At 37.0% G+C, this 27,342-nt stretch overlaps 2 protein-coding genes across 2 annotated transcripts; both read left to right on the forward strand.

Annotated features, from left to right (window-relative positions):
• Nucleotides 1-4,015: 4,015 nt before the first annotated feature.
• On the forward strand, nucleotides 4,016-13,857 carry LOC131785220 (homeobox protein orthopedia). Its single transcript, XM_059102067.2, has 3 exons — nucleotides 4,016-4,190; nucleotides 4,341-4,594; nucleotides 11,034-13,857. Exons 1-3 carry the CDS (start codon nucleotides 4,031-4,033, stop codon nucleotides 11,556-11,558), a joined length of 939 nt encoding a protein of 312 aa, XP_058958050.1. The 5' UTR covers nucleotides 4,016-4,030; the 3' UTR covers nucleotides 11,559-13,857.
• A 2,089-nt stretch (nucleotides 13,858-15,946) lies between these two features.
• LOC131785222 (retina and anterior neural fold homeobox protein 2) lies at nucleotides 15,947-20,116 on the forward strand. Its single transcript, XM_059102068.2, has 3 exons — nucleotides 15,947-16,323; nucleotides 16,455-16,624; nucleotides 19,040-20,116. The coding sequence occupies exons 1-3, from the start codon at nucleotides 16,110-16,112 to the stop codon at nucleotides 19,448-19,450; spliced, it is 795 nt and encodes a 264-aa protein (XP_058958051.1). The 5' UTR covers nucleotides 15,947-16,109; the 3' UTR covers nucleotides 19,451-20,116.
• The last annotated feature ends 7,226 nt before the right edge of the window (nucleotides 20,117-27,342 follow it).

The raw sequence follows: 27,342 nt of genomic DNA on the forward strand, positions 1-27,342 counted from the left end.
CTGATCGCCACCTGAGTACACTGTATTTACTTCAGGTTTAACAGTATCTGTTTTACCACTAGTTCTGTAAATCCATAAACGATAAAATGAACAAAATAGACAAAAATTAGAGTAAGACATGTATATATCCGATGATTAACCGCGAAATGGATCTTGTTCAGCGTATTTTACGAAATTTGAGTCTATTAGGACCAAGGTTGATTTTAAGATTGTTATAATCAGTATTTCAACTAATTTTTGGATTATTTTCAGTGTGTACAAGGATGGTTATTACACAAGAGATTTAGGGACGTACTGTAACTTGCAGGTGACGAAAACCGTATTTGTCGTATTTGTTTTCATCTCCTACCTTAGTGAGTCAGCCTTGTCTAAGATGGATAAGAGAGTTGTTGTCAGCGAAGCAGACTTACAAATTTTGTGTTAGAAACCCAACGATGTTCTGAGATCTTCTCTACGAAAATCTAATTTATTTAACTCAATCATATAGGTTTCGTTTTGTGTCCTCATCAACGATTCTATAAAACAGTTTAGAGTGCACCGTGAAGTTTTTAAAAGAAATTGCTTAATGTGTATCAGACATATTGGTTTTTAAGGGTCCGAAAATGAATAGACTGCTGTAATGGTCGAATCAGTATGAACGATAAATTGAATTTATTAGAAGACAGAAATCTTGCCACCGAAAGCATTATTGCATTTAAGTTTCGCTGACAAGTGAAAAGCTATCAATTTCACACAAACTAAAACATTCTGTTGGTAGCAATAAGGCTTGTTCGATCTCCAAGATCAATAGAGAGGATTTAAAGAAAGACTTGCTTTAGTCGTTTTAACATACGAGATTGAGATCCAATATTCAGGTAAGTCAAACGACCTCCTGGAGTGAGCTACACGATTCTTCGTTTAAAACATTTGTACGTATTTGTAGATATATCCTAAATTTATTTCTGTGCCTTAGACTCAAAAAGTCAAAATTTAGCAGTCACTGTATTCAGCTAGAACACTAACTTTGTGGCAGGCGCAAGGAGTTGAAATAACGTTGTTGTTTTGGCGGGGAAGTAGGGGTACGATAGTGGGCATTTCAATCCCGAACGATCAAAATATCGAGAAGGAAAGGTCTCTCTTGTGCTAAGTCAAAAACATCTTTTCTGCCCCTTCCGAGATTGATTATAATCCAATTGGGCGTTAAATATACAAAAGTCTAATGCCATGAGAACAACAAACACAAAGAGACCACGTTGCTTAAACTGGAATGGGGGAAAATTATGTTCTATGCTTCAGCTTTTTCTCTAAAGCCAAACGCCGCTGTCTTGCTTCAGATTTAAGTTGTCAGTAAAATTGCTAACTGCAGCATTTACACATACCAGAACCCTCTCATTTAAATATCAAATTCTTTTCTCGGTCAACAAAAGACACTTCATCATGTTTGTAATATTAAAAACTACTAGGTTGAGGTCGGAACAATGCATCGGAAATACTTCATAGGCAGATTAAAGCGGTCGCGGAAACAGGTCGCAAAATATTACACGGAAATGCTTATGAGCAGGGTAAAAGAAACTATCATCACGTATGGATCTTTGTACTAGTGCGATTTGCACCAATTACACTCGCAACGATAGCCAGAATATCTCAAGGACCACTAGCCCATAGAGTGGAAGAACTTTCGGGAGTGGTTTTTGTTTTCTTAACAAAATAAGTAATTCCATTAGAAAAGTCGTATTTTCATTGTGCAAAATGCTCGTGATATCTTTAGCATTAAAAGTTCCTTTTATTACCATCCCTTGAAGCACGCGGGTTTTATTATGTTCTTTGTACGCACACATTCTATAAGTGAATTTCGTGGTTAATTAATAATTAAATCAAAGCCTCAACCTCAAATAAGTAACAAAAAAATGACTATTTTCTCTTCAGTCAACGCTCCGGTCATAAAAACCTCAGGGAAGAAAAAAAAAAGAGAAATTGAAATGCTGACAACCTCTGAACTAATTGAAACTTCTTTTAATTAAAGCCAAATTGACTTGGATTTCGTTGCTCAGCGATTGGCATTAAAATTTGCTCGTTCCTCTTTAATACAAACCCGAGAACTTCCCTCTCGTTTACCAGAATTATTGTATTTAATATTCAAAAGACTCGATTTCTATCTTAGCTCGCGTCTTTGCGGATTTTCCAACCGGCTCCCATGAAAGTGAAAAAATAAATTCAATTTGAAAATGGATCCAATTTCAGCCGTTATGTTGGAACTTACAGTATATTTGTAAACTTTTGCGCGTTCTACCTGTCTAAAATACATTTTTAAAATTCACGGGAAACCAAATTAGACACATTATCTTATCTCTTTCGGATATCGTCTCGAATTTACAGATAAATTAGTTTCTAAAGATTCATTTGGCGAATTAGTATAGGAGATTTCTATTTCTGCGCAAAGAAAAACAATGTAATGTTTATCGTAGATTTCAATAAGCAAAGTGAAAGAAGTAATAAAACCATCAAGAGTCGCCATCTCTCTCGCGATTGAAGGAAAAAATTCAACATTTCACGCTCTAAAGCGACATTTGTAGAATTCATTGGGGCCTCACAAATAATAACTATGTAAAAATGTTAATGGCTCAATTTAGAAAATTTTATTAATTCTGTAGTAATCAGCACAACGAATATCTGCAGCTGCCGGAGAGACTATCGCATTTTGTACTTTATGTTGTCACGCATAAAGCAAAAATCACTCACATTGAGCTCAGTTTGTTCTGGGATTTCCTCTCACACAAGGCAGTGTTATTGGTATCTCTCAAGCTTTTCTCCGGGCTATTAAACCCTTTGTGTGTTTGCAAGCAAAGTTGTCGTCCATGATTAAGTCACTTCCTCTTCACTGCAAACGATGTGCGAACGTTTTTCAAAGTTGTCTTGGAGAAACAATCGAATCAATACTTTTCGCTGATTAAGCTGCCAGTCGATATGTGCGGCTGCAAAATGTTAAAAAGCAAGTTTATTCTGAATGTCACGATTCCCCGCTAGGTAGGTGGCACGAGGTTAAATGCCACATAAAAAACCTTCAGTGATCGCACGCGGCCCCGGTAATTATTTAAAAAGCATACGAAAATGTTAGTTTTCTTTCGAGAACAAAAGCCGTAGGCTAAACATGTTTGAGTAATTAAGGAAACGATGAAACAGTCATCTGTACTGAATGAATACAAAAGCGTTTGTCAAAGATCAAGGACTTTCTTTAGCACGGCACGAGTCATATTTTTGTCCTTAGCTGGTAACACTATAGGATTCTTTTTAAGAGGGATGTGTGGGCAAACCTCCCGCAAGCTTCGTGGAAATATGCACGGAAGAGGATGTCGTCTAATCAATAAGTGTCTCGCCCTGAGCTATTGCAACCTCGCAATCACGTTCAATCCATGGGACACGAAAGAAAAAATAAATAAAAAGTAAAAATATCACATTAAATTCGACGCCGATATGTCGAACTTCATCCATCGTGCCCTTCGAAAGCCTGCTTGGAGCCGGTGAAAGCAAGTGCTATCGATTTAATTAACAATTAATATTTTATTAATCACGTTAATGACGATTCAGTTTCGTCTAATCACGGCCTATTTGATCAATTATTTGAAAGCCAAAATACTTCATCACAAACAAATGCTCCTTAATTAAGAGAATTACAGTTCGCGCTACATGGCAGGGACCGCGCTGGAAGCGGACCAGAGAACGAAACGCGCTTGAAAAACCGTCGTAATTACGCACTGTCGAGTTCGGAACGCGCCGGGAGCCGCTTGAAGATTGCGCACTGAAAGGCGAAAAAATTATATTACGGGCGCTTAATTTGCCATGCTCTCATGTTCAATTAGCACAATTAAATATTAATATAGAGTGATTTGCTTACATGCTTTCTGATCCGGTGGTGACACCTGACATAATTTTATTAGAAAATAGCACCAGGGCGCGCGCTGATTGGCCAGACGCGGCTATAGATATTAAATCCGAGGTAATAAGCACTCTACAAAGAAGACCGAAAGTTTGGCAGAATCGCAGAAGATTAGTAATGGAGCCAGCGACCGACGCGAACGGACCAGTCAGAGGAGCAGCCATGGATCACCGCGAAGATCACAGTACAACTTCTTTACTGGAATTAGTTCCAAGTCTGGAGCACTCGATCGTCGGAATACTCAATCACAACGGCGAGCTAAACGAGCAGGATTCTGGTAGGGGCTATATATATCTTGTTAGGGTAACAAATCTTCGAAAATTTTCTGCTCATCATTCACATTAACCCACCTTTATAAAAAATAAATTTCTAATGACTTGAGTGAGAGCTTCTTCTAATTTAATTCACTTGATGTCTGCCTCAACAGATAGCGCTAAGAACGGTTGTGTAGACGGCAAGAGCTCCCCGACAGAGCACAGGAAGATTGATACTGTTTCTCTTGATGATGAAGATAGAAAGGCCAGTGATAGCCAAGGCGTCAAACAGAAGCGCCATCGCACTCGTTTCACACCGGCTCAACTCAACGAGCTTGAGAGGTGTTTCGCTCGGACTCACTACCCAGACGTTTTCATGCGAGAGGACCTCGCCGCACGCATTGGTCTCACCGAGTCGAGAGTTCAGGTACAAACCTTAAAAACCTGCTATTTATGATTAACTCGATATCAATGGGAGAAAAATAGCAGTTTAAAGATCTTTTGGTATAATGAAGTTTATGTAACGGTTTGTTTTGCGATAGAAAACAAAAACGCTCGTTTCGTATAAATAGCTCTTAATCTTTGCCACTTTTACCTTCTAGCGAGCCGTGCGCAATACGCTGATCAGTTAGAGTTTAGTATCTGATTTCTGTTAAATGATAAAATCGTTTACGCCGCCACCAATTTTTTCCGGCTATAATGATATATTTGTATACTTTTCCCCCTAATCACTTTCACACTGCGGAAAGACTTGTACAAACCTTTCACTACAAAGAAACTGTCTAAGGACTTAACGTCAGAGAACGCGCAATATTTGCGGGAAGAAATCAAATTTTATTGCTGTGAGGACGATTTATTATTTTTATCGCGAACACAACAAGAATTGCCTTTGTGGTATTAATTTGGTTTTTGTTTTGAGATACGCTTTACCGGCGGTCATATGCGAAATAGAAATGGCACGTTCCTTGCGGCTAAATTTACTACAGATAACAATACTCCGTGTCATAACATCTTTGCATTTAAAAGCCCTGTATTTGTCCTATTGGACTCTTATTTCAGGGATTTTAACCGTTGGCGTGGCAGAAGAAGGCAGACCGCAGTTTTCTGAATGTACACAATGAATAGATTATTAAAAACACATTCAATAGCAATGGCCAAAATAAACCTATTGGAAATTCTAATGAGGAAGCATAAACGGAAAAGCTCTTTCTCGTGATTTTTAAAAGTTATCTAAGCTATTATGACTAAGGAGTGCAAGTGAATAATAGACATGGAGAAAGGGAAACTATTATCTCGTAACAGTGTGTCGCAATTGTCAACCGAAGCGTGTTTACATCGGCTAGAAATAATTGCTTTTAAATTTTAACCAGAATGGAGAGTGTACTTTCGTTTCTTTGGCTCCGTCATCAAGTTAATTGGGAGCCTTCTTCTTCAGTGATTCAGATACTCTATTAGAGTGAAGAAGCTTGTCAAATTTCGGTTATCACAGATTCGTTATTAAACGATGGAAATTAGCTACAACTTGGCTCCAAACACCTGTTTCAATACATTTTGTGCTTTGATCGCAGACAGCTGAAATTCTTAGTGTAGTTTTGAAAAGTTCGTTCTAGAAACCCTGCGTGGTTTTCGCTCATGAAAAGCGAATGTTGTTATCGCCATTTGCGGTAAAGTCATCTTTGGTTCGGCTTTGTAAATAAAGACATATCTTTAGTGACCAACAAAATTCTTTCATGAACTGTTAAGGGAATCTACTTTTTGTCCTACGTAAAATTGAAAAGTCACTTGTAAGACATTAAATTCTCCCCTGGAGCTAATAGCGGGATGATTCGTGGGGCTTCGCGCTGTCTCTCTGAAACAACAACACAAACTTGCTCGTGTCGAAAGAAAACTATAAGAAAGACAATGCCCACTGAATTAGAGCGAACTTGTAGAGCTGGACCGAGGATCGAATAGAAAAGCGTAATTTGAAAGACAAAGCAGACACCGGTGTTTTTGCACGTAATTAGAATACCAAGAAGGCGGGCAGGCTCGGCTCTAGAGTAATTACGTTTTTCATTTCGTCAAGTTCTTGGCCGCGTTCTTATAAAAGAAAGCGAAGTTAAGAAGTGGATTACCTCAAAACCGCCTCGGTATTAAACCGGGCACGGCGACAAACCGTGTTTACTTAAAAAGAATATTTGACATGGTTTGCAATCCGCTATTCAGCGCCATATTCTACATAGAAGAATGTAGCTTTACACAACAGCTACGGTGTTAAAATGCAATCAGGATATCCTTACAACTTGTGGTTCTTATGTTGACTTGCTCGACAAGAAGACTTCACTTCCGTTTCTTTCTCGCTGTTCTCCACCAACGCAGCGAGTAATGAAATTAAAGATAATTATTGGACATGCCGGGCTCGTATCGCTTTTGGTTATTCGCATTGTAGTAAACGATTGTTCTGAGAAACTAAGTGATTAGGAATACAAAGAAACCAGACTTTCCACCACGATTACATTATTTTCATTTCTTTCCCAACGAGAAACAAACCAACAGTCACTCAGAATGAATACGTTCATGGTAGCATTTCTATTTTGAGTAAACTGCATCAAAAGTTTGGCGTACTGTAGAGATTTTTCTTTTAGTCGTCTAAAAAGAATTCTATAATTAGGGTCTCATTTCACCTCATCAGTACCAAAATGTGAGGCAGTGAGTAAATGGAGTCTATGTTTGAACACGAATCATGTTAATGTATACATGTTATTGAGAAGAAATGGCTTCTTGTACTTTTTCGGTTATCGGATTGTTTCGAACAAATCGTGGCAAATTGAAAATATTAAGCAGCACTACGGGTGGCCAATCTTTAGGCGTGTCAGGCCAATGCATCGAGCTATCAGAGCGAGATAAACATGTTCGACCCTGACCTGGAGAAAGAAAAAAACCAAAACAATCTACTCAAATTCTAAGCGTTCATGTCCAAATTAATGTTATCGCAAATTACGAGGAAATGCGACCAGAAACATTTGATGTAACTTAAAAATCAATTTCATTTAAATCTGACGCCTGTACTTTTCGTTTAAGTTTAACTGCTATTGACACAAAAAGTTTGTTCGCGAAGACGTTTATGGCAAAATTGCCCGCTGGAGTTGAGTTTAAGGGATTTGATGTGTTGCGACAAGTCAGACACGCGGCGGTATCGCACGCCCAAGCAATACTGTGAGTTATTTGCCGGGATATTTTCTGAACCATTGTACAAAATATTCTATAGCGGTCGGCACATTGGCGGCACGGACCTCTGTTTGCTTTAGAGGTATCGATAGGTTATGCCGGGTTGATCAAAGTGCAAAATGAAAACATCAAGTCTTTTGTTTGTCTTTCTTTTTTTCTGGCAAAATCAAAATCGCAAAAAGGAAAAAAATTGGACTAAGCCCCTATCATTGCTTAGAAGAGCAAATCTTTGAGTACCTCTATTTCTTACACCATTTGCTAAACTATAGTTTGTTAAAGTCAATTAATTCGTCTTTAGTTTCATCAATAAGGACCTGAGAGCGGTGTATATCAAAGATTTGAGTTGGTGAGAAAGTGACCTGCCCAGCCAGAAAGAACGTTACTATATGTTCAGTTGAGGTTATTAAAAAGAAGCCCCCTTTGTCGGCAAAACACCGTATTCATTGTCACAAATCCATAGCAGAGGTAATCGAAAAAATAATTACAAATGGTTGAGATTTGAGTAAGGTGGGAAAAGTACAAAGTAGAAACGATGAAAAGCATGTACACTTGCCTTCGACTCTATACGATCATCATCTGATCCAGAACGATAATATATAAAAAGTTCTATAGCTTTTCAAAGAACAAAGCGTCCAAAACATACAAAAATATAAATATTGAATCTCTGTTGGTGTATCATATTATAGAAATATAAACTGTAAGTTAACCAACAAAGAAGAGAAGCGGTCAAATTCAGCCCCGGAGGGTAAAAATCATTATTTAACAGCAATAAATTTTGACGGAAGTTATGTGAGAAAGGGAAGATTTCCCGCCTTCTCTATCAAAACTACAATGTTTTTTTTAAACTTTCAAACAAAATAATAGATGAGGGTGCGTTTTGATTCTTTTTCTCAAAAATTTCTGAGTGAAATCTGACATTGGCAGCATATGCTTCAAGAACCGTGTACAGGGAGGCGACGTGGTGTTACTTTTGTCAAATAGGAACGGGTACCAGCTCAATTTGGGACATTATCACAGCATCAATCTTTGTCATGATAACAGTTTAAGTTTTACATTTTCTGCGTTGATAAGATTTTCTGAGAAAAATTTGATTTCCCCTATTCAAATAGCAGCTGCGAATTCAAGAAAATATACGACGACTTTTTGAAGGGGTTTCAGGGCCGGGGCATAAAGGAGAAGCATCTGTTCTCGTTGGATCGTCGGTTTTTCCTTCGGGGCGTTTATCTCAAGTACTTCTCAAGCAATAGGTTAGGATCTGAGCTGTGTTCTACATGTGCTTTTTTGGGTCTGTTCAAACAAAAGTATCATTTTAGTTTGTTAACTTGCGCTGACATTAATTTTCTTTATCCTCAAATTGGAGCCTTGTTTATCTGATGGAAATAGTTAACATTTAACATGCTTTTTCGAATTCCTTAGTCATGTGTTTTTGTTATAAAGGTAAGCAGTGTTTCCTTCTAATTCAAGTATTTTGCTTTCTTATTTTTGCTGGTTAGGCCCAATACAAACTTTATCAAAATTAGCATTTTTCTTGTTTGTAGACGAAATTAAACAACCGAGATTTGTCGGCGAAATAAAAGCTAACTATACTTCTGTTTAAGCCGTATTGAACACAGAATGAGAAACACCATCTCTTTAGAAGATGTGATGGCTGAGAACTTATTCCTTGTTGTGAGCATCCGATGTTTGTCTCAGGCTACTTATGGGCCGATAAGATAAAACAACATTTAGTTTGCTGAGATTCTCGAGCTTGTTAAATTTCAAGTGACTTCTCGCAAAATGCGAAATAATTGTGTGCAAATCGATATAATCATTTTCCGACAATGCCGCGAAGAAGATTAATTAAAAACTTCACCCATGTGTTTAAACAGCTTTATGAGCACAAATTTTGGCAGTCCTAGTTTCCTCTCCAGGGCAGAATTTTCTCGGAAAAGGAAACAGCAATTTGATTTTCGCTACCAGAGGTTAACCATCGAGAACAATTGTTTTATATCCGTGTCATTCAGCTAACAATTAACAATCTCAATTTCCACCTCGATTGGGTCATTTCAAAAGGTGCAGTTTTCAGTCCTTGTCTTATTAAATTTTACTGTTTTCCAAAACATTTTCATGCGGAAAAAATAATTACATTTAGACATTAACACTGTCTTCATTGTTGAACGGAAACGTTTCCATCGGCTCTCTCTGGACTGAAGTGTTCCGATTGCCACTTTTCAATGAAGACAAATGTTGTATAGATAACGTTCTCCGCACGAGAACTTTGGGAATTTATTTCAGATAAGTGCATCTGTAGCAAATTAGTTTTTTTCCCCATGCGAAATGGAAAAAGACCGATAGACTAAATTGAGATTTCATCTGGCGACGCTATCAGGAGGAGAGACTTCAATAGTTATAACCAATAACAAAAAGGGGCAAATGCAGATTTTTCCAAACACGAAATAGTTTTGACAGTTTTCATTAAATTTAGATTAGAGAATTTAATTGGCAACTATCAGTTAAGTCAATTGCAGAAATGGAAATTGTAATGTATATTAAAACAATACTGGTTACGAGAAGAAAAACAAAAACGAAAACCAAGCACTCATTCATTTGAGGAAAAAAAAAACTTCATCTTAATTGTTATGGTGATTTAATTAGCAAGTAGCGGGATCGACCCTGAAACGAAAACCCCCTCTAATAACTATAAGTACGAAAATGGAAAAGAAATCATGCAAATGGATTTTTTTTTTATCATAGTTCGGAGGCTTGTAATGAGTGGCAAATCTCAATGTATTAATATTGCAAATTATGGACTTCTTTTCAAAGCAACAGGGCAAAGATTGAAAGGCTAAGGCTTGGATGATCGTTCTGTGAAATGAGGTTGCCTCGGCCTCGCTTAGTGGCCGGTATAATCTGTGTGGTAAAACATAAAGTTGCAAAGTCAACCTATGTAATAAAAGACAGGTGAATTTTTTGTTAGGAGGTTGAAGCACCCTTCACATTAACGTAAAGAAAAAAGCTAATTGTATGTAGCTACTAACAAGCCCAAAAGGAACGAATATGGTCAAAGATAAAGAAGATTAACTCGGATTACAAACAGTGAAATTGAAAATTTTAGTGCATAGACCGCAAAAATACCCTTTCATAGAAGATTAGTTCGTGATTCATTCAACGAAGCATGCAGATATGCCTCGCCAACTTAAAGTAGTTGATTGAAGTAAACAAGTAGCGACATTAAATTTTACACATAATGCGTTCTTCTTGAAAAGGTAACCTAACGGTTATCTTTCGTGGGAGTTAAAAGCAACTAAAGAGTTTGTATCACTGGAAGCTTCAGGTTCTTAACGGCCTAAGGACCGAGACTGTAGCTATCTCTGAGTAATCAGTATATCTATATAATATCATAAGTTTGGATGGTGACAATTTCTGCAAACAGATATTCCAATGTGGAAAAGTTGCTAGGTTTGGCGTAATTAAAAATACGTGTTTCACGCAATGTAATCGACAAAATTCGGTGTAATAGTAAAAAGAAAGACCCAAAGATGTTTAGATGATAAATTTCGTGCATTGACGCAATAGGAACTTTATCAAAAGAGAGACCAAGCACCTGGATAGTTCTTACGACATCTATTAACTGATTACAATAGTGTTAAAATTGTAAACTCTATTTATTTGGTTTTCAGGTTTGGTTTCAAAATCGACGCGCTAAATGGAAGAAACGAAAGAAGACAGCTGCAATTCTTCGACCTCCTGCCCCGATTCTTCCATCTCACATGGCCCAGGCGTACAACCCCAGCCCCATAGGTGACTCCTTGTGTACTTTCCACAATGATCACCGATGGCCCAGCACAATGGGCACAGCAATGCCAACGATGGCTCCAGTCACTACTCCTTCTCTTCCTCTCTCCCCACCGCATCACCCATTCGCACAGACTGGACATGAGGTTCTTCCACAGACATACTCACATCAAGGTTCTATGCCGAGATCACACCTCAGCATGTCCATTCAACAACAGGCCACCCCACCAGCCCAACAGACCTTTCAACAACCGTTTGGCGGAGCCAGGGAGATGCCCATTTCGTCTTCGCCTTCTCTACAAGATATCCAATGCAGCATTCCTAATGGAGGAGAGTTGTGGCGTGGTTCTAGTATAGCTTCGTTACGGAGAAAAGCCTTGGAACACAAGGCGGCTTTTACATATAGATAAGTAAAAGGTTCAGTAGCTCCTCTACGATATTGACAGAATTACTGTTGCAATATTGAAGCCTAAATTAGTGCTAGAGACAAGAAGAGAATCACCGGACACTTCTTGTCAGTTTTGGTTCAATATATTTACAATTAAGACATTTTTAAAATATTTTAAATTACCATTCTCTTTACGTCAGGTTTGCCAAGAGAAATTTTCAGCATGTTTCTTTCCTTGCATCTCAGAAAGTAGATCATCCCATAAAATATATATATATAGTATACTTGAAGTCTTTTTTCATGATATCATTTGCTGAAGAAGAAGAAAAAGGAATCAAAATTCGTAGCCAAAAACGGTGTAAGTAATGTAAGGGTCATTAACCTTGGACTATTGATTTTATTGTTGCAAAGACACAAATTCCTCCATCAAAATTATTCAGAAAATTTATGAATGTTTAGATAGTTCCACATAACACTCGCTCGCTACTTTTTTAATTCCAACCCTATTCAAAATCATAGCATCGCATTTTTTTTAGTTTCTGTCTGTCAGCCAAGCTCACCGGCTTGCCAAGTTTAATCACAAAGAAACTTTGGAATGAGTGTGAATATTACTTCACAGAAAAGAGAGACAATTTTTTTTGAAGAGGCTCTTTCGCTCTGGAATAACACCTAAAGTCGAATTTTGAATAACGGCTTTGCTCTGTTAAGTCAAGATTGCACACATACTATCACCCCACCGCAAAAATTTCAACGTAAATGGAACCATAGAAATTCCAGACAACTGACCGAAAATTTTTAGTAAAAATTTCAAGTATTTCCCAGGAACTATAAGGAGAGCTAATTATGAGCAAATTTTCCTCACAATCTCGAATTTACTGAGAAAATTGTGAAACTGTTAACGAAAAGGCGAACTATTGTTTTAAGCACAGAATAAGCAAGCTTGATGGAAGCCTTGTTCTTCTATCAGTTCAAGGAACACTTCTGTGCTAAATTTGATTTCTATGCTATTTCAAGGAAAAGCCTGCCGACAGCATAAAATTCTCATCATTTTCCCTAACTTTGCAAATAGCAAATATTCGTTCAACCCTTAGCCAGAAAAGATATTGACAGACGATAAATGTGTTAACCATTCCATCAGTCTATTCTTTTACAATTACGTAATATAATTTCATTAAGAGAAAAGAAACATTCACATGCTTCGAATTATGTTTTGACTAAAACCCTGTATATACTGAAAGGACTATACTACAATACTATCGCTAAATATACATGTAAATTTCCGCTGGAAACCTGTATGGTAACATTATGGAAAGATTAAGGTATTTCTGAGGTAAATTCGTCAATCAATTGAGCCTTCCCACATCTTATAGACAGCGATTTCTTGACACTCATTTATTTCGATAACTGCAGTTGTCATTTGACAAAAGCAAGCCGAGTTGATTTCCACGGAGAACTTTTTCATGGCCGCACTTTAAAAGGACGTTATCAAGTTTGCGTTTTGAAGTGTTTTCCAGATGGAGGCAAATCAATCGCACGAATAGCACAGTATATTCCGCGCATATCAAGGCACCTCATTGACGACTATGTTGGCTACTCTCACATTTTCCTTATTTTCCTTAAATTATTTTTGCATTTATCGTTGTGCTCAGCTATCTATTTTTCTGCTATTTCATACATTTATTAATCTCCCAACTAAAGCAACTTCAACTAATAAGGAAGAAAGCTTTCGCCTTTATTGAAAAAAAAAAAATTAAATAACATGACCAACCATCAAGAAAACCCTGCTTTGTCTCGGTTTGATGGAAGAAGGGTAAGTCCCATCCATGTATTCCAACCCATCCTTGCTGCGTAACATCGCTACAAGCTTGACCTTTCAACTGTTTCATCTTTGCGAACTAAGTAGTAAAAGTCGTGTAAAATGTAACCTGTTCTTGAGAGAGCATTGCTTTGAAGTTGTTCATAAACGATTTGCACCTAGTCGCACAAATTCTTCAAAAGCATAGTAACGAAGACAAAAGGAACATTTTCCCGCAAGTACGTAAGAACAATAATTAATAAAGATAAAGTGGCTAGAAAGTCATTAGGACATGCACACAATTACAATAGATTATTTAATTGCTATTTAAGATAGTATAAACTATTTAAGTTCCTTCTGCCAGTGATAAAATCACGGTGCGTAGTTATTTTTGAGGTAACATTTGCCTCAGGCAACACTTTGATTGACGACAGAGCGGGTCACCAAAGACTGAGAGCTTATCAAGAGAAATGGTCAATCCAGCGTGTAATTACTAAACGAAGTCCAATTTTAAATAAAGCTTTATGACCTGATGATTACTGGCTTTGTTTTGGGGCTTAATGTCAATCCCAAGAGATTTTTTTCAATTCAGCAAAGCCTCTTGAAGGAAACTGGCCGAATTATAACCCTGTCGCTTTGTAGCTATGAGGCTAAGTAATAACCAGATGCCGCTCTACGCCATTTCCTTAAGGCAAAACTAACTTAAAAGGAGACATAAAGACGCCTATATTTCCCTCTTTCCACCGAAACCACAAGTTTTGCGCTGGATCCGGAGTTACCAAAGATAAATGACCCATTGACGAAAGATGTTATGATTACGTATATACAAGGCCCCATTCAATCTGGAGGTTTCTGTGTCGGAATATCGTAAAGGTCTCGATTTAAGGCCTGCCCGCTCATGTCTGCGGGTTTCTTTTAAAAGCCAATCTATTGAAACGTGAGCGTAACAAAAATAGACAATATCCGACTGTTCGAAACACCTATTCGTACCACACTCGTCATTCTGATTTGAAAAGATTGTTTATCTTAAAATCTCCCCATCTAAACAAAATCCTCCAACCTAAATTTCAATCCTTCAATCAAAACACAAATCCAATGATACAATTATTTAAAAGACGCAGTTCACACAAGACCACGTTTCTTATTGGCCTTAATTTTTTTTAATAACTTCAGCGGCACGTTCAGCGGAACTTGCTCTCCGGTACAATGTATCGTTGAACTGTCAACTGAGTGAACTCTTTGCCGAGAATCTTAATTAAATTTGATTTTAATTTCCTTCTTCAACTTTAAGGCCGCTACTATAGCTACACCCTCATTCTTTAAAATATCTGCTAATGAAAAGGGCACTGCTTACAATGAGTAACACAATAGTTAGTTTTCCAATTTAATGGAAAACGAAATTGATTTCGCCTTTGTAATAAACAGCTAATAACGTAGGCGCGTTGAAGTGTTTGAAGCAAATACGTGATGGATAAAATAAATAAATAAATAGGAAAAAAACATGCACCAACATACAGATTGAAATGATTTTTTAAGGCTTCCCTGTTAAGAAAAATTATATGATATTTTTCGATAAGTCCTCTAAAATTAATTTCAGACTTAAATCCTCAACGATGCAGCCATCCTTTCAAGAAAAATCGGAATGCTCCGAAACTGAATTATCTTTTGCAAAATTTTCCTTATGCTGATTTATTTGACGCTTTGCTTGAAGAATCACGACCTAATTAGCATTTTCTTTTTAAGAAATATTATGCCTGATTTTAAAAGAACTTGTTTTAATTTACTACACGTGTCATGTCTGCTGTGCGCAAGCGCAGTTTGCATGGTTACAGTGTCTCCTCGAAACCGTTAGCTTTACTTAGCGATTTCAATCCTATTGCCACCTCGGGATTACCAAGTCGTGCAATTAATAGCCACTAATTACACACATTAGGCTAAATTTAAGCTAATTTCGAGAAAATCGTCGACCAAAGGCCCCGAATTTGTGATCGGTCATTAACAAGCATTGAATGATGCGAGCAGCCGAAATCTAGAACTCATAGATTTCAATAACGCTTTAGATATTCCTTTATGGTGTGTTTGCCGAAGGGTTGGTTTATCCAATATCTACCTTTAGTATGTTTATAGAACTGTGATTAGAGTAAATCACTTAAACACCAAACATCACACGCAAGCTAAACTCGAGTACTCAATTATTTGTCGTCAAAACCAATATCGTTTTTAAAACCACACTTCAAAACGTTGCGTGTGAGGTCGAAATTATTAAATTTGTTGCGAATTCATGGCATAGCGCACCCACTTCGACAATTTATGCGTCGGAAAGATGTCAAAAATATCTACAAAAACTTAATCCCAAATAAGCACTCACAGCATTCAAAGTGTAATTTATTGCGGCGAGGGACGAAAAAATTAACCTAACTTGGAAACATCAAGTGCAGAGAGATATCCCGGCGTGATTATTTATTGTCAATCAAAATAAGCATCTCTTTCTTTTCATCTAATGTGTGCTCTACAGTCTACCAAGGCTGCGTTCATTAGTGATTAGTAATCACCGCTCTTGTCACTGCTAACAAACAACCAGGTAATTTCAATACAATATCAGAACATAGAAAATATTGAGTTCTGAAGCGTGATTGGCTAGCTTTTTGTTATCTAGATATCTTTTGCATTATTTCACCCGCCTTGTCCTGTTAATTCGCTGTTAGCACGAGCGACCGTAGTATTTTGTAACAACTTGCGGGACGATAAGTTTAGTCGTAGTTCAGACCTGCTGTAGTAATGACCAAAATGAGTTGCCACATCAAGAGCGATTCGACGCCACAGAAGAACGACATCCATAACACCAACAGAGACGGCGAAAATGATAACAAAGACCACTTTCTCAGCGAAATTTTGAAGCGAAAAGACGGAAAGTGTAATTCACCCACAAGCTCTAAGGAAAGTCACAGCGACCGTGACTCGGATCTCGAAGACTCAAACAGTGAATTTCACGGTAGGAGGCCAATCCTAAGCGATGTTGATTTAAAATGAATGTTTCGTTTATTTACGTGGCCACGGACTGTCAAAACAATCTACTTTTAATTGAGTAATCTAAACAACAACTGTTTTTTTCCTTCTCAACAGATGAATTCACTGAGGAGTCGTCAAAAAAGAAACACAGGAGAAATCGCACGACTTTCACTACATTTCAACTCCACGAACTTGAACGAGCGTTTGAAAAATCGCACTACCCCGATGTGTACACTAGGGAAGAACTCGCTCTTAAAATTGACCTTCCCGAGGTTCGGGTACAAGTAAGTAAAAACATTTGATTTTGCCTAATTTCTTTATTATGTTTGTAAGTAGAATTCATTACGAAATTTAGATATCGCTTTCCCTTGTTAGCTTTCTTACTGAGCCAATGAATCAAACTGTTTTCATTTTAATAAACAGAGTCTGCGGTTTATTTCCCTGCGGCGGTTCGGATGCCTGACGAATTCTTTTTAATGGTTATTTTCAGTAATTTTCAGCTGCCGGTTCCGTATGATATTAGAAAAATCAAATCAACCACGTCTTTGTCGCTCCGATGAGAAAAAAAAAGACAAGAAAAAGAATAGATCTTTTCTTCGAAATCACGAAACAGCGGAACGGGACATATTGTTTTGTACGTGTTTTGTCTTTCTTTGTGTCTTTTTCCGTCTCCTTTGCCGAGTATGAAGTTGATTAAGTCCGTACACACCACGTTGCTGTAGTGTGAGTCCAGTCATTACTTATTAGGAAACTGCTACTTGATACCAACCAAATTACACCAAAAACTTCAAACAAAAACAGACCTTGAAGTTTCATACTTTGTCTGGAAAAGACCCACTCATTATAAACGAACATTAACGGAAAACAGGCCCATAATAGACAGGAAGATGGTTCTAATACTAACAACAACCAAATATTCACAAACTAAGCACACTAGGCTGGTGACTCCACAACCTAATACTTTTCCCTCAAACATACTTAACTATCACGATTCAGTTCCATAACGAGGAAATATTTCGCTAGTTGTATTACTTACTTTCAATCAAGCCACTGCAATTTCTGTTTGGCCCTACATCTCTGATAATGACAAAAAAGCCATTAGTGAGTGAAACCTATTGCAGACACTTATTCCTTAATAATACGCTTTTTCAGAAGTGAAAACAATGGCACACATAACAGGACAACGATAAGCGTGTGAAAAACGCATTCTCCGACCGTGGCAAGAAAAATAGTTTACAGAAGGCGTCAAAATTAGAATACAACCCTAATTAAACTGTCATCCGAGGCTTTGTGTTAGATTCGATGGACCAGGTTTAAAGAAAATATTCTTAGACAGCTCGCTTGAAAGACGCATGGCCTGCGAGAGAATTTTGAGTGCCATGAAAAAAGTTGGTGGAGTCAACACGTTCCTGTATTGTATAGCGCTACAAAGTTTGAAATCTTGGCCAGGACAAAAAGTAAGATCGTTAGAATTCGTTAGAGCAAGGTGTATCTGTAGCCAAAAATAAAATTAAATCAGTTCTGAGCTGATAACGTTTCCTTTGACTGAACGCTTCCACGCCAAAAGCGTCACCAGACCTAGAAAATTGCGGTTGTTTTAATTGCAGTGACATTAAATGCATGTATGGTTTTTCTCTTTATCTCTTACAGCACAATGTAAAGACTGTTTTAATTTCCTGCAAATTTTCAATTTAAACTTTATCTCTTTGCTAATTGGGGAAGAACAATAGTGAAACTCGCGATGGCAAACATATGCACAGAGGATAGAAAACACCATTTCGATGACATTAATCTTAAAGTATCAGCAAGTTCCCTAGCAGTCAAATTTACGGTAACCACACCAAAGATTGAGAAAGAAGCAGTCTCGATACCATAAATTCACCTTCCGTTAGTGGCGCTAAAGAAGATTGTAGTAATTGTTGTCTAACCATAAGCTAAATATTTTATGCTCCGTTTGTGTAAAAGACGCAAATAATTATCGCTATCTGCACGCACCCATCACCTGTGTCTGTTTTTATTACATCCGATCGAGTAACAAAGCACGCATATTTAGGAAGAAAGCTCCGTCGTTCTTTGAATTCGCTTGGACATAATGCTTCTAAATCATCCTTAAAAAAGCAAGGTCAATAAACAACCAGGACACTAGGATATTCAGAGGCCTAAAAAGAACTGGGAAAAAGTCAATTATGCCCACACGTCTCTCTTAGCCTCTGATGTGCATTATACCAATTTTCAATATGGTTTTAGGAATACTGCTCTCCCAACGAATAACATTATTCAAACTGGTTTCAGAAACGACATACCGGATATTTTAAAGATTGATATAACCTTCACTTTGGTTGATTGCAGACATCAAATGAAATTTCAGTATTTTGTATGGCCAAAAACTGCTTTATCTTAATTAAAAACGTTGACTACAAATGAAATTTATCTGATGGCTCACATAATAAAGAGCAGGTGGTGGAGATTACTTTATAAGTTCCTGAAATGTAGTGCTAGTTTTATCTTAACATAAAACCAGTGTAACACGTCCTTGGAGTCGAATTATTACGGCTTCCTTCTGCCTTCACATTAACTATCTATTCATAAAGTATGATGATAGACCGAAATATTCACCACTCCTCTTCCTTGCTTTATGTTGGACTAAAGAATACGCGCGTTGCAAACTAGTTAATCGTCTGCACTCAATCATTTTACAGGTGTGGTTTCAAAATCGTCGAGCCAAATGGAGAAGGCAGGAGAAGATGGAGATGGCTTCTCTCGAACACATTCCTCCTCAAACAATATCCAGACCAAAATTCAACAGTCTTCCCTTTCCCGATCCGTGGAAGAGCTCCCTAACCTATTCAGCAGCCTTTGGCGGGGCCTTGTACCCTCCGGCAAATGTTCCGACATCTCCGAATCTCGGTTGTTTCCCAGGATCGTTCAGTCCCACAAGTTATGTACCGTTCTCGTCTTATCTCCCTGGAATGGGATGCATACCTGGTGGACACTCGGGTGCCCGAGATGAGAGAACAACAAGCATTGCATCCCTGAGAATGAAAGCAAAAGAGCACATGGAAAACCATACTTTAAAAGAGTGGTCTGAAATGCCAACTGCGACGCAGTGAAAAAGAATTGGTGCAGCGGATAAGAATAGGAGACAAAAGTAAATAGGAGAGAGAATAACCGATTATTTAAAGAAAAGTTTGACAGAGTTGTAATCTAGTATTTGTTCCCGTACTTTACGAATCCCAAATCTACGTGAAGATTCATGCCCAACTGAAATTTGAACTAGTAAGTTCAAATTTCAAAGTAAGTGACAAAATGAAGATAGATTTTTTTTTATTAAATCACATCAATTCTACATTAGAAAAAATCGCAAACAACAACCACTGGCGAGAGATTTTGACATAAAAGTACAAAACGTACTTGAAACATAGTTTGCTTTTTCAATTTACTCTTACGTAGTAATTTCTATCAAGAAATACAATGCCCACGATTTTTGAGAAAACATTGGCCGTCGCGTAATCTCAGAATTGAAAATCACATGTCCGAGTTGGGCAAAAAGTATTATAATTTTCCATTTGGTTTAAAAAATGTCTTCTTACCTGCGTCAATATTATGATAGTAGTTACATTACTTATATTTAATGAGATACTTAAGTTTTTATTTAACTTTTCGCTTTAGCGTCGTTGTAAATTAGAAAGCTTGAAGCAAGCAGTGTAAATAAATGATCTGTTAAGTAGCTTCACATTTGTCAGAGGTAAAGCTCTTGTCATTTTTGGCAAATTAAATAGTCGATAAAATAAAGGTTTAAATGTGAAGCATGATATTGTTCTCTTTATCGGCTTAACTTTGAACTTTAATGTCCCTATGGTATTCTGAAGCTATTAACATCCCTAAGAAACCACAACGGCTTCTCTGGATTCTACAGATTTAACTTTACAAAAGGCGGTTTCAGTCAAAGAGAAACCTTCTATCAAACGCTACATCTATCTACCGTTCGCGAAGAAAGCTCTTCACAGAGAATAGTCCCATTATGTTTCCTTACGTCAGAGTCTAGCCGTTTTGACCTCAAATCTGCCCAATGGCACCACAAAAGCGGTATCATTCCCGTTAAAAATGAGAAAAAAATGGGGGTAACAGGACACAAGACCACAACAGGAAAGAAGCAAAAGAGCAATATCTCTCAAACAATTAGAGCCATGCTGGAATCTTTACTAACAACGTCTTTTTCAAACAGCTTCGTCTGGCCTAAGGAAGAGATGTCTGTGAAAAATCTTTACTGTCCGACTTAATATTAGCATGTCCTTTAACAAAGCTTCTCGCCATCGAAAGTTACCTAAGTTTTACGTAAGGATAAAGATAGAGATGCACGAATCTAACCATTAGTCAAGGTCTTAATATCTTCCGTTTCACAGTTAAACCCCACAGTCTAACAAATTACTAGCGGTAGAAAAGACAATAATCAACAGGGATATTGAGAAGTTCTAGAACTTCTAGAAACCTTGTGGACGTTTATTCATCATAAACTGAAAATTTGTGGTATTGCATCCTAAAAATTTCGCTTGCGTAATTAAAACAAAATCTAAACAATATGTAAAATGTCGGTCTTGGGCACAATATAGCACTAAACAGTTTGGGGGTTTTTCCCTTCGTGTTGCGTCATCACTGATTTGAGTTTCGGGCGAGAAAGAGTATTCGGAGGCAAACTTTTACGAAAATGCTGCCAGATTTAGTCTCGCCACAAACGTCGTCGCTAGGTGTGCCTTCTATTCACTGCAGGAGGTGATAATTAACATTTAACAACAAATCGGAAAAGGGATTCAACCATTTTCCGAGTAAAAAATTGATTTTTAGCAAGATAAAATAAAATAACAAATATTTCTAAAAAAAAAATAATTCTGTTCTATGGCAACCTTAGCAATTTAATACAGACATGAAAATTGCCTACAAGTTTCATTGACAAAAATCAAGAAACCAAGAAAATAAAGCATGCACGATTTGTACATTCTTTTCACGCACAACATCGTTCCATGGGGCGACACGAACACTGCTGTCTCTGCGACTAGTGCTTCAAAACAATTTTCTACATTTTGATCATTTTGAAAATTCTATAAAAAACAAAAACTCTCTACCCGTTTATAACCATTTCGGTAATTTAACATGTTATACGACTCGGCCAATTCTAAGGAAAACATTTTGGTTCTCCTGCTTTAACAATTGACTTTTGATTTAAAGCTAAATAAAAGGTACTTTCAAAATCATTAAGGAGAAAGAAATTCGTCAGTTTAATCCAAAATTTACCTCCTGACAACACAAATAAAACTTTCAAAACCAAGCGAGTCGCGTTATTCTATTCCTTATGCCAAGAGCTGACCCAACAAAGCAGATACTCTTATGAGATTAGTAATTTTCTTGGCTTGTTCACTCCCAAATGTGTTTGCTCACATGTTGAATTATTTGCTTTTGACACAATCTATTTGAAAAGCTGAATAATGCCGAAATATTTTCAAATGCGCCGTTTCTAGAGAGAAGTTTGTGCGTTATTGGTATTTCCACTTATTCGAGAGTTAGATACCAAATTTTCTCCTTTAATGTTTGTGTAATGAGCACTAATTTAAAGGTGACAAGTACTTGTATCACTAGTTAAGCGAATAAATACGCATTATTTGAAATAATAACTATGTGTAAATTATCATAACGAAAACCTCTTCTTACACCAAGCTGCATATTTATGACAAAACTTCCCTAGCTTTCGTTTGTTTCAAGCCGTCTTCTTCTAAAGTTTATTCAGTGCACAGAAGCCTTACTTATCTGTTTAATCATTAACTCTTTTTTTTTAAACGTATCCTTTTCTTTTAACTTAAAATTAAGCTACAAATATATACTTTGGATAGTACTCTGCGACAGGCAAACTTGCACATTGACTTAACACGTTTTCTAAGCTATTATCCTGAAGACAAATAAACTGAAAAGGTGTATTGACTCAGTGTTTCGCCAAATCATTAGTGACTAAGAAACAGGTGACACCTTGTAAGAATTCATTGTCAACAATTCTTTGTTGCTGTCTTCCTCAACGCAAATGTACTTAATGAAATGAGACAAACCATTAGGAAATTTTCCCAATAAAACTCAAAGGAGAAAAAGCAAACCTTGAATGAGGAATATTATACTTTTCGAAATATAAATAAGAGAACATAAATTTGGGCTTTGAGCTTCTGAATAATTTTTTTTTTAATTGTTTATCTTGATGGCTCTTCATTAACACGTGAGATGCGGCAGTGTACGCAAGCAATCTACGAAATGTAACTTTTTAAGCCAACGAATTAGCATTTTGCATGGCAATTCAGGAGGGAACACTCGATAATGCTTGATCGACGTAGAAAAAGCATTGATAAAATTCCAAAATTTGTATTCTTAACATTTTAGTGTCTTTCAGTGCAACCTATGCGTCGAACACAAACTATATTGCTTTGTACTCCTTTCCTTTTTCCAAACGCTTTAACAAAAAGTACTTTCACTAAATAAGAACTATTGTCCAACAAAGCAAAGGCAGGAGAAGTCTTTTCTGACCACCACCTAAAACAAAGAGAGGTGCTCAAAGGAGCTCGTTTCCTGCGAGGTTGGCTAGTACTCTCTAGTTGGGTTTTTAATAGAAAAAAAAGGGACTAATTGTTGATCGTTCTGAAGCAAATTTCCGTGCAACTTTTTTCTAAAGGATGAACTACCAACTGGGAAAGTTGATTTCAACAATATGTAGCCTTTTGCAAATTAGTAAATCATTGGAAAATACCTCAAAACATCGATCTTCTTATTTACGTTCCTTTATCACAAAATCAGAAACAATAGTATCTTGAACGTGTATACGACTACTAGAACTTCGCGCTCACGAAAAAAAAAAGCAAACGAACTCACTTCATGACCTATTTAGAAGAACAACAAACAACAGATTGAGCGTTTTAACAAAATCACTAGACAAGGATAATTGATAACAAATGTTTCCTAACTTTTACCTTAGCTTTATCTTTAAGAAGTGTTCACTAAACCTGAGAGCAAACTCTATATTTACTCAGTTTTTTTCTTAATTAATAATAATTATTAGAATAATATCAATAAAAAGATAGTTGTTCGTGTGTAACGTCATGTGATAACGTTGAAACTAAAAGCACAGCTACGAAAGCTTAAGATGAAGGCTCAACAACGTCAAGACGTAACAGACTTGAGTTATTCTCTGCAAAAAGCAATTTGGTGACATAAACTGAAACACGACACAAACAAACTATGGGTCGTAGATCTAAAGGAACATTGTCATGATTCAATATGCATCGGCATTTTTCAAAAGCTGGCTTATTTTAAGCAAAATGCTTCATCACTTAATTACCTATTGACAGCTCAACAGTCCTTTGTATCTAATCTTATCACAAATAAACTAGGCCTTGTTAAGTGTATTGGCCCCCTAATTAAGGTTCCAAATAATCAATACGGACTTTTGCTTCAGGCAATAAATATTAGCACGGCACGAACATCGAGGAGGTGCCATTAATTATTTGACTGGAAATACTTGATAAAAGACACTCTTAGATCATTATTTTTAGAGATAATCGCGTACAATTGTTTACGGGTTTTACTCACACAAAAAAGTCCAGAAACAAGTTCTCGGCGTAGATTGCCATCATGTATGTTTTATTTTCTTAAAGGATATTAGGTGTTGTAAACAAATCACAAACAGATTATCAGCGGAAGTCCTTGTTCAGGACATCTGATCATCTTCCGCAGATTTCACTAAAATAAATAACTCCAACAAAACAGTTTGGAGAAAGCTTCTAGTTTTAGAGAGATTAGATAATTAAAGGCTGGACACTTAATACGTCAAATCAGTTTTCATTTAAAGCTATAGGTGTACCCGTGCATGCGAAAACGTAAATCAATTCCTTTAGAATCTTCGAACTTTGCACAGTTCATATTCAATTACGACAAATCCAGTTCAGAACTTAGTTTTTCTCGTGCACAGTGATATTCTATTCAAGCTCGCAGAGGGATGACTTCACGATATTCTTCCTTGTGCGGAAAGCACTCACGCAACGCCCCTACATCCTTGAGAATGATCATTTTAAGTAATTTACGTGCAATTTACCATTTGAACATCTTTTAGCTGTGATAAGCAGAGGACATTAACTATCATTAATCACTGCTCTGCCACAGGGATCTATAATCAACTTTGCCGTGAGTCAGCAACTTCCGTTTGTCATGGGTTTTTGCAATGACGTCCATGATCAAGTGGTCGTAACTGTAGTACAAAATTTTTGCCCCACGCTATCATTGCTGACTGCTGTATCATGAAAATAAATATTGATAACTTCCAATATCCATAGAACACGCCATCGCGTGCAGATTATGCAGGTTTTTTTAGAATCACACCGACTCTTTTCCGCGATACCATGGGGAAAGATGATGTCGGCTAAACAAACACGCCGTCATGCATGTGGTTTGACGTCAGAAGAAATGAATAAGGAATAAGGCCCGTGATCCTTAATTGTAAAAAGACCAAATTTGCCAAGGTTAAAAAATGTTTTCAGGGATTAGAAACTTTCTCCTTGAAAAGTTTGTTAAAAAAAATAAAAGTTAGATAAACAAGTTAGAGATCTCCTATACATCTAAAAAAGGGGAACGCGATTTTCTCTGATGAGACTAGGAACAAACACATCAATCAATTGAGTGGATGTACTTCAAAACGATGACGCTAAATGAATGTAGCCATTATCATCCCACTCTTTCCGAATTTTTTATTATTGTTATCATCATTAGTATTATGGGTTCGAATCCCGCACAGGCCTGGTTTTTTGTCAGGCCTTATTTTCTCTATTTCTTAAGTAATGTTCATTACTGCGTTGACCACGTTCATATTCACCTCTTAATCTGCACTTTACATTTTCGACTTCATATATTCGCAGTCATTAATATTACTATTATTATTATTTTTACGCTCCCCACCCTTCCTGTTGATGTGGTACGTCTTAATTGTATTGGCCTCTATTCTCTTGGGACGTACAGGCGGTAAAATGTGCGAAGAGGGAACAGCAAAATTCTATTTTTACAACTAAACAATCAATCGAACATAGAAAAGAGTGCTGAAATATCAACTTTCCTCCTATTCAAAAGGGAATATAATACATGGGTGCTCGTGGATACGGAACTTCCCAATTCAACTCAGTAGCTCACTAGTGAGAGTCGCAAACGACAGATATCGAGTTGAACACAAGAAGAGAAATTCCATATCTACAGGCAACTATGTATTACTTTGTTTATTGAATAAACCCCGTTTGCCTGAGAGGCGCGAAAGACGAGTGACGTGTCAGCAGCCGATTGGTGATAGCAAACATACGTAAGAATTAATGTAACTTTACAAGTGTGCAGTTACGGCCCTTCTTCAGGGCTGGAAATCCTTGAAAACGCCGCAATTTAAACAATTGATAAGGTTTGTCTTTACCTTAACCCTTTAATTACTAGAATTGAAATAGCTAACATGTAATTTTTAATTGCAATGCAAATATCTCATCTTGCAGAGATCAGACAAGCTTATCAGCCAGAGCATGGTGTCCAGTGTCTTAATCACATGGCAATGTAAGACGGCAAGAAGGGAGGATTGCTAACTGAATCTTGAGAGTTAGAGGCTATTAAGAGAATGTGGACCAATGATTCTTCGGGCCGTTAGCATAGGGAACATAGGGAAGTTTGGTAACAGGTTGAATCAGAAAATACACAGGGTAAGGGGGCCTTTCAAGATGACTGTAATCCTTGACTTACGGAATGCCAAAAAAGTTGGTGAACTGTCAAACATTCCCTCAATGCGCTGCAGTAAGACGTAATAACAGATCAGCCTGTGTACTCTTCTGAGTAATCTACACATTTTTGAGTATTGTCAAGTTAAGATATAAAAGATAAATTTCTCTGAGATTAACAACACCCACTGTGCAAACAGAACCCTATATCTGGAAAAGATAGTAATGGTAAAACCAGGGGCAAGAAAAGGAGCATCTCAAACGAAAACCAACTTCCATAACCTAGATTATAGACTCATCACCATAGCAACACGTACCAACAACCCTATTCTTTCTCCACCCACCCCTCCCCTACACCCTCCTCCCTTACCTGTAAACTCACTTGTATTGTAAAGACACAAGTTGAAGTTTTGGTCATATGTACTTCAAGTCTCTGCTGTTTGAAGCTTATTATGCCTAAAGTATATGATGGTGGCTATTGTATATATTTACCAAAGTAATATCTTTTTAAAAATAAAATCACTAGTGTTATTGTACTGGCTGATATATCGACATACACATTTTTGGACAAGTCAATATTCATGAGAGTCTTTTAAGACTAACTTCTATGTCATTAAAACCACAACAACACATGTGACACATTTTGTAAGAAAAACCGAATCAAGTAACCAGTTCCACGTTCACATGCATGGCAACAATTTTCAGGTTAATAAGACTTACAACTAAACAACAAGTCATACCTTGGTTAAAAAGGTATCATGAAAACATACAAATAGATATCAAAGTTACCATATAAAGCAAGACCTAACAATATTATTTACCTCGACCTTTATACCCCTGACCTTAATGCACTCTGACGCCATGACACCCATAAATCAACTGAGGGTATTCCACTGTCCTGGAATATAGAACATAGCATAAGTCATGCAAATAAATCAAATCAAGTAATAAATCTACAATGCAATTCAACATCAGAATTATCATAGCTATTTTTTGAGTGCGCCAATCCCTTTAGCAATAACAAAGTGAACATTGGCTGGATTGGGGATACTAAGCTGTTAAGAATATGACAAGGCATAGTACAACCACTCTGGGTTGATTAAAAATTTTATGCTCATTGTTTATTCATTTTTTAAACTGAAATTTTAAAAAAAATTGTCCTTTTTCATAAATACTTATATCTACCCGTCGCAGCAATACACCTTTGAAAAATGTGGCCTAAATAGGATGATTTTACT

Source organism: Pocillopora verrucosa, chromosome 4 (assembly GCF_036669915.1).
Source record: "Pocillopora verrucosa isolate sample1 chromosome 4, ASM3666991v2, whole genome shotgun sequence".
Taxonomy (NCBI): Eukaryota; Metazoa; Cnidaria; class Anthozoa; order Scleractinia; family Pocilloporidae; genus Pocillopora; species Pocillopora verrucosa.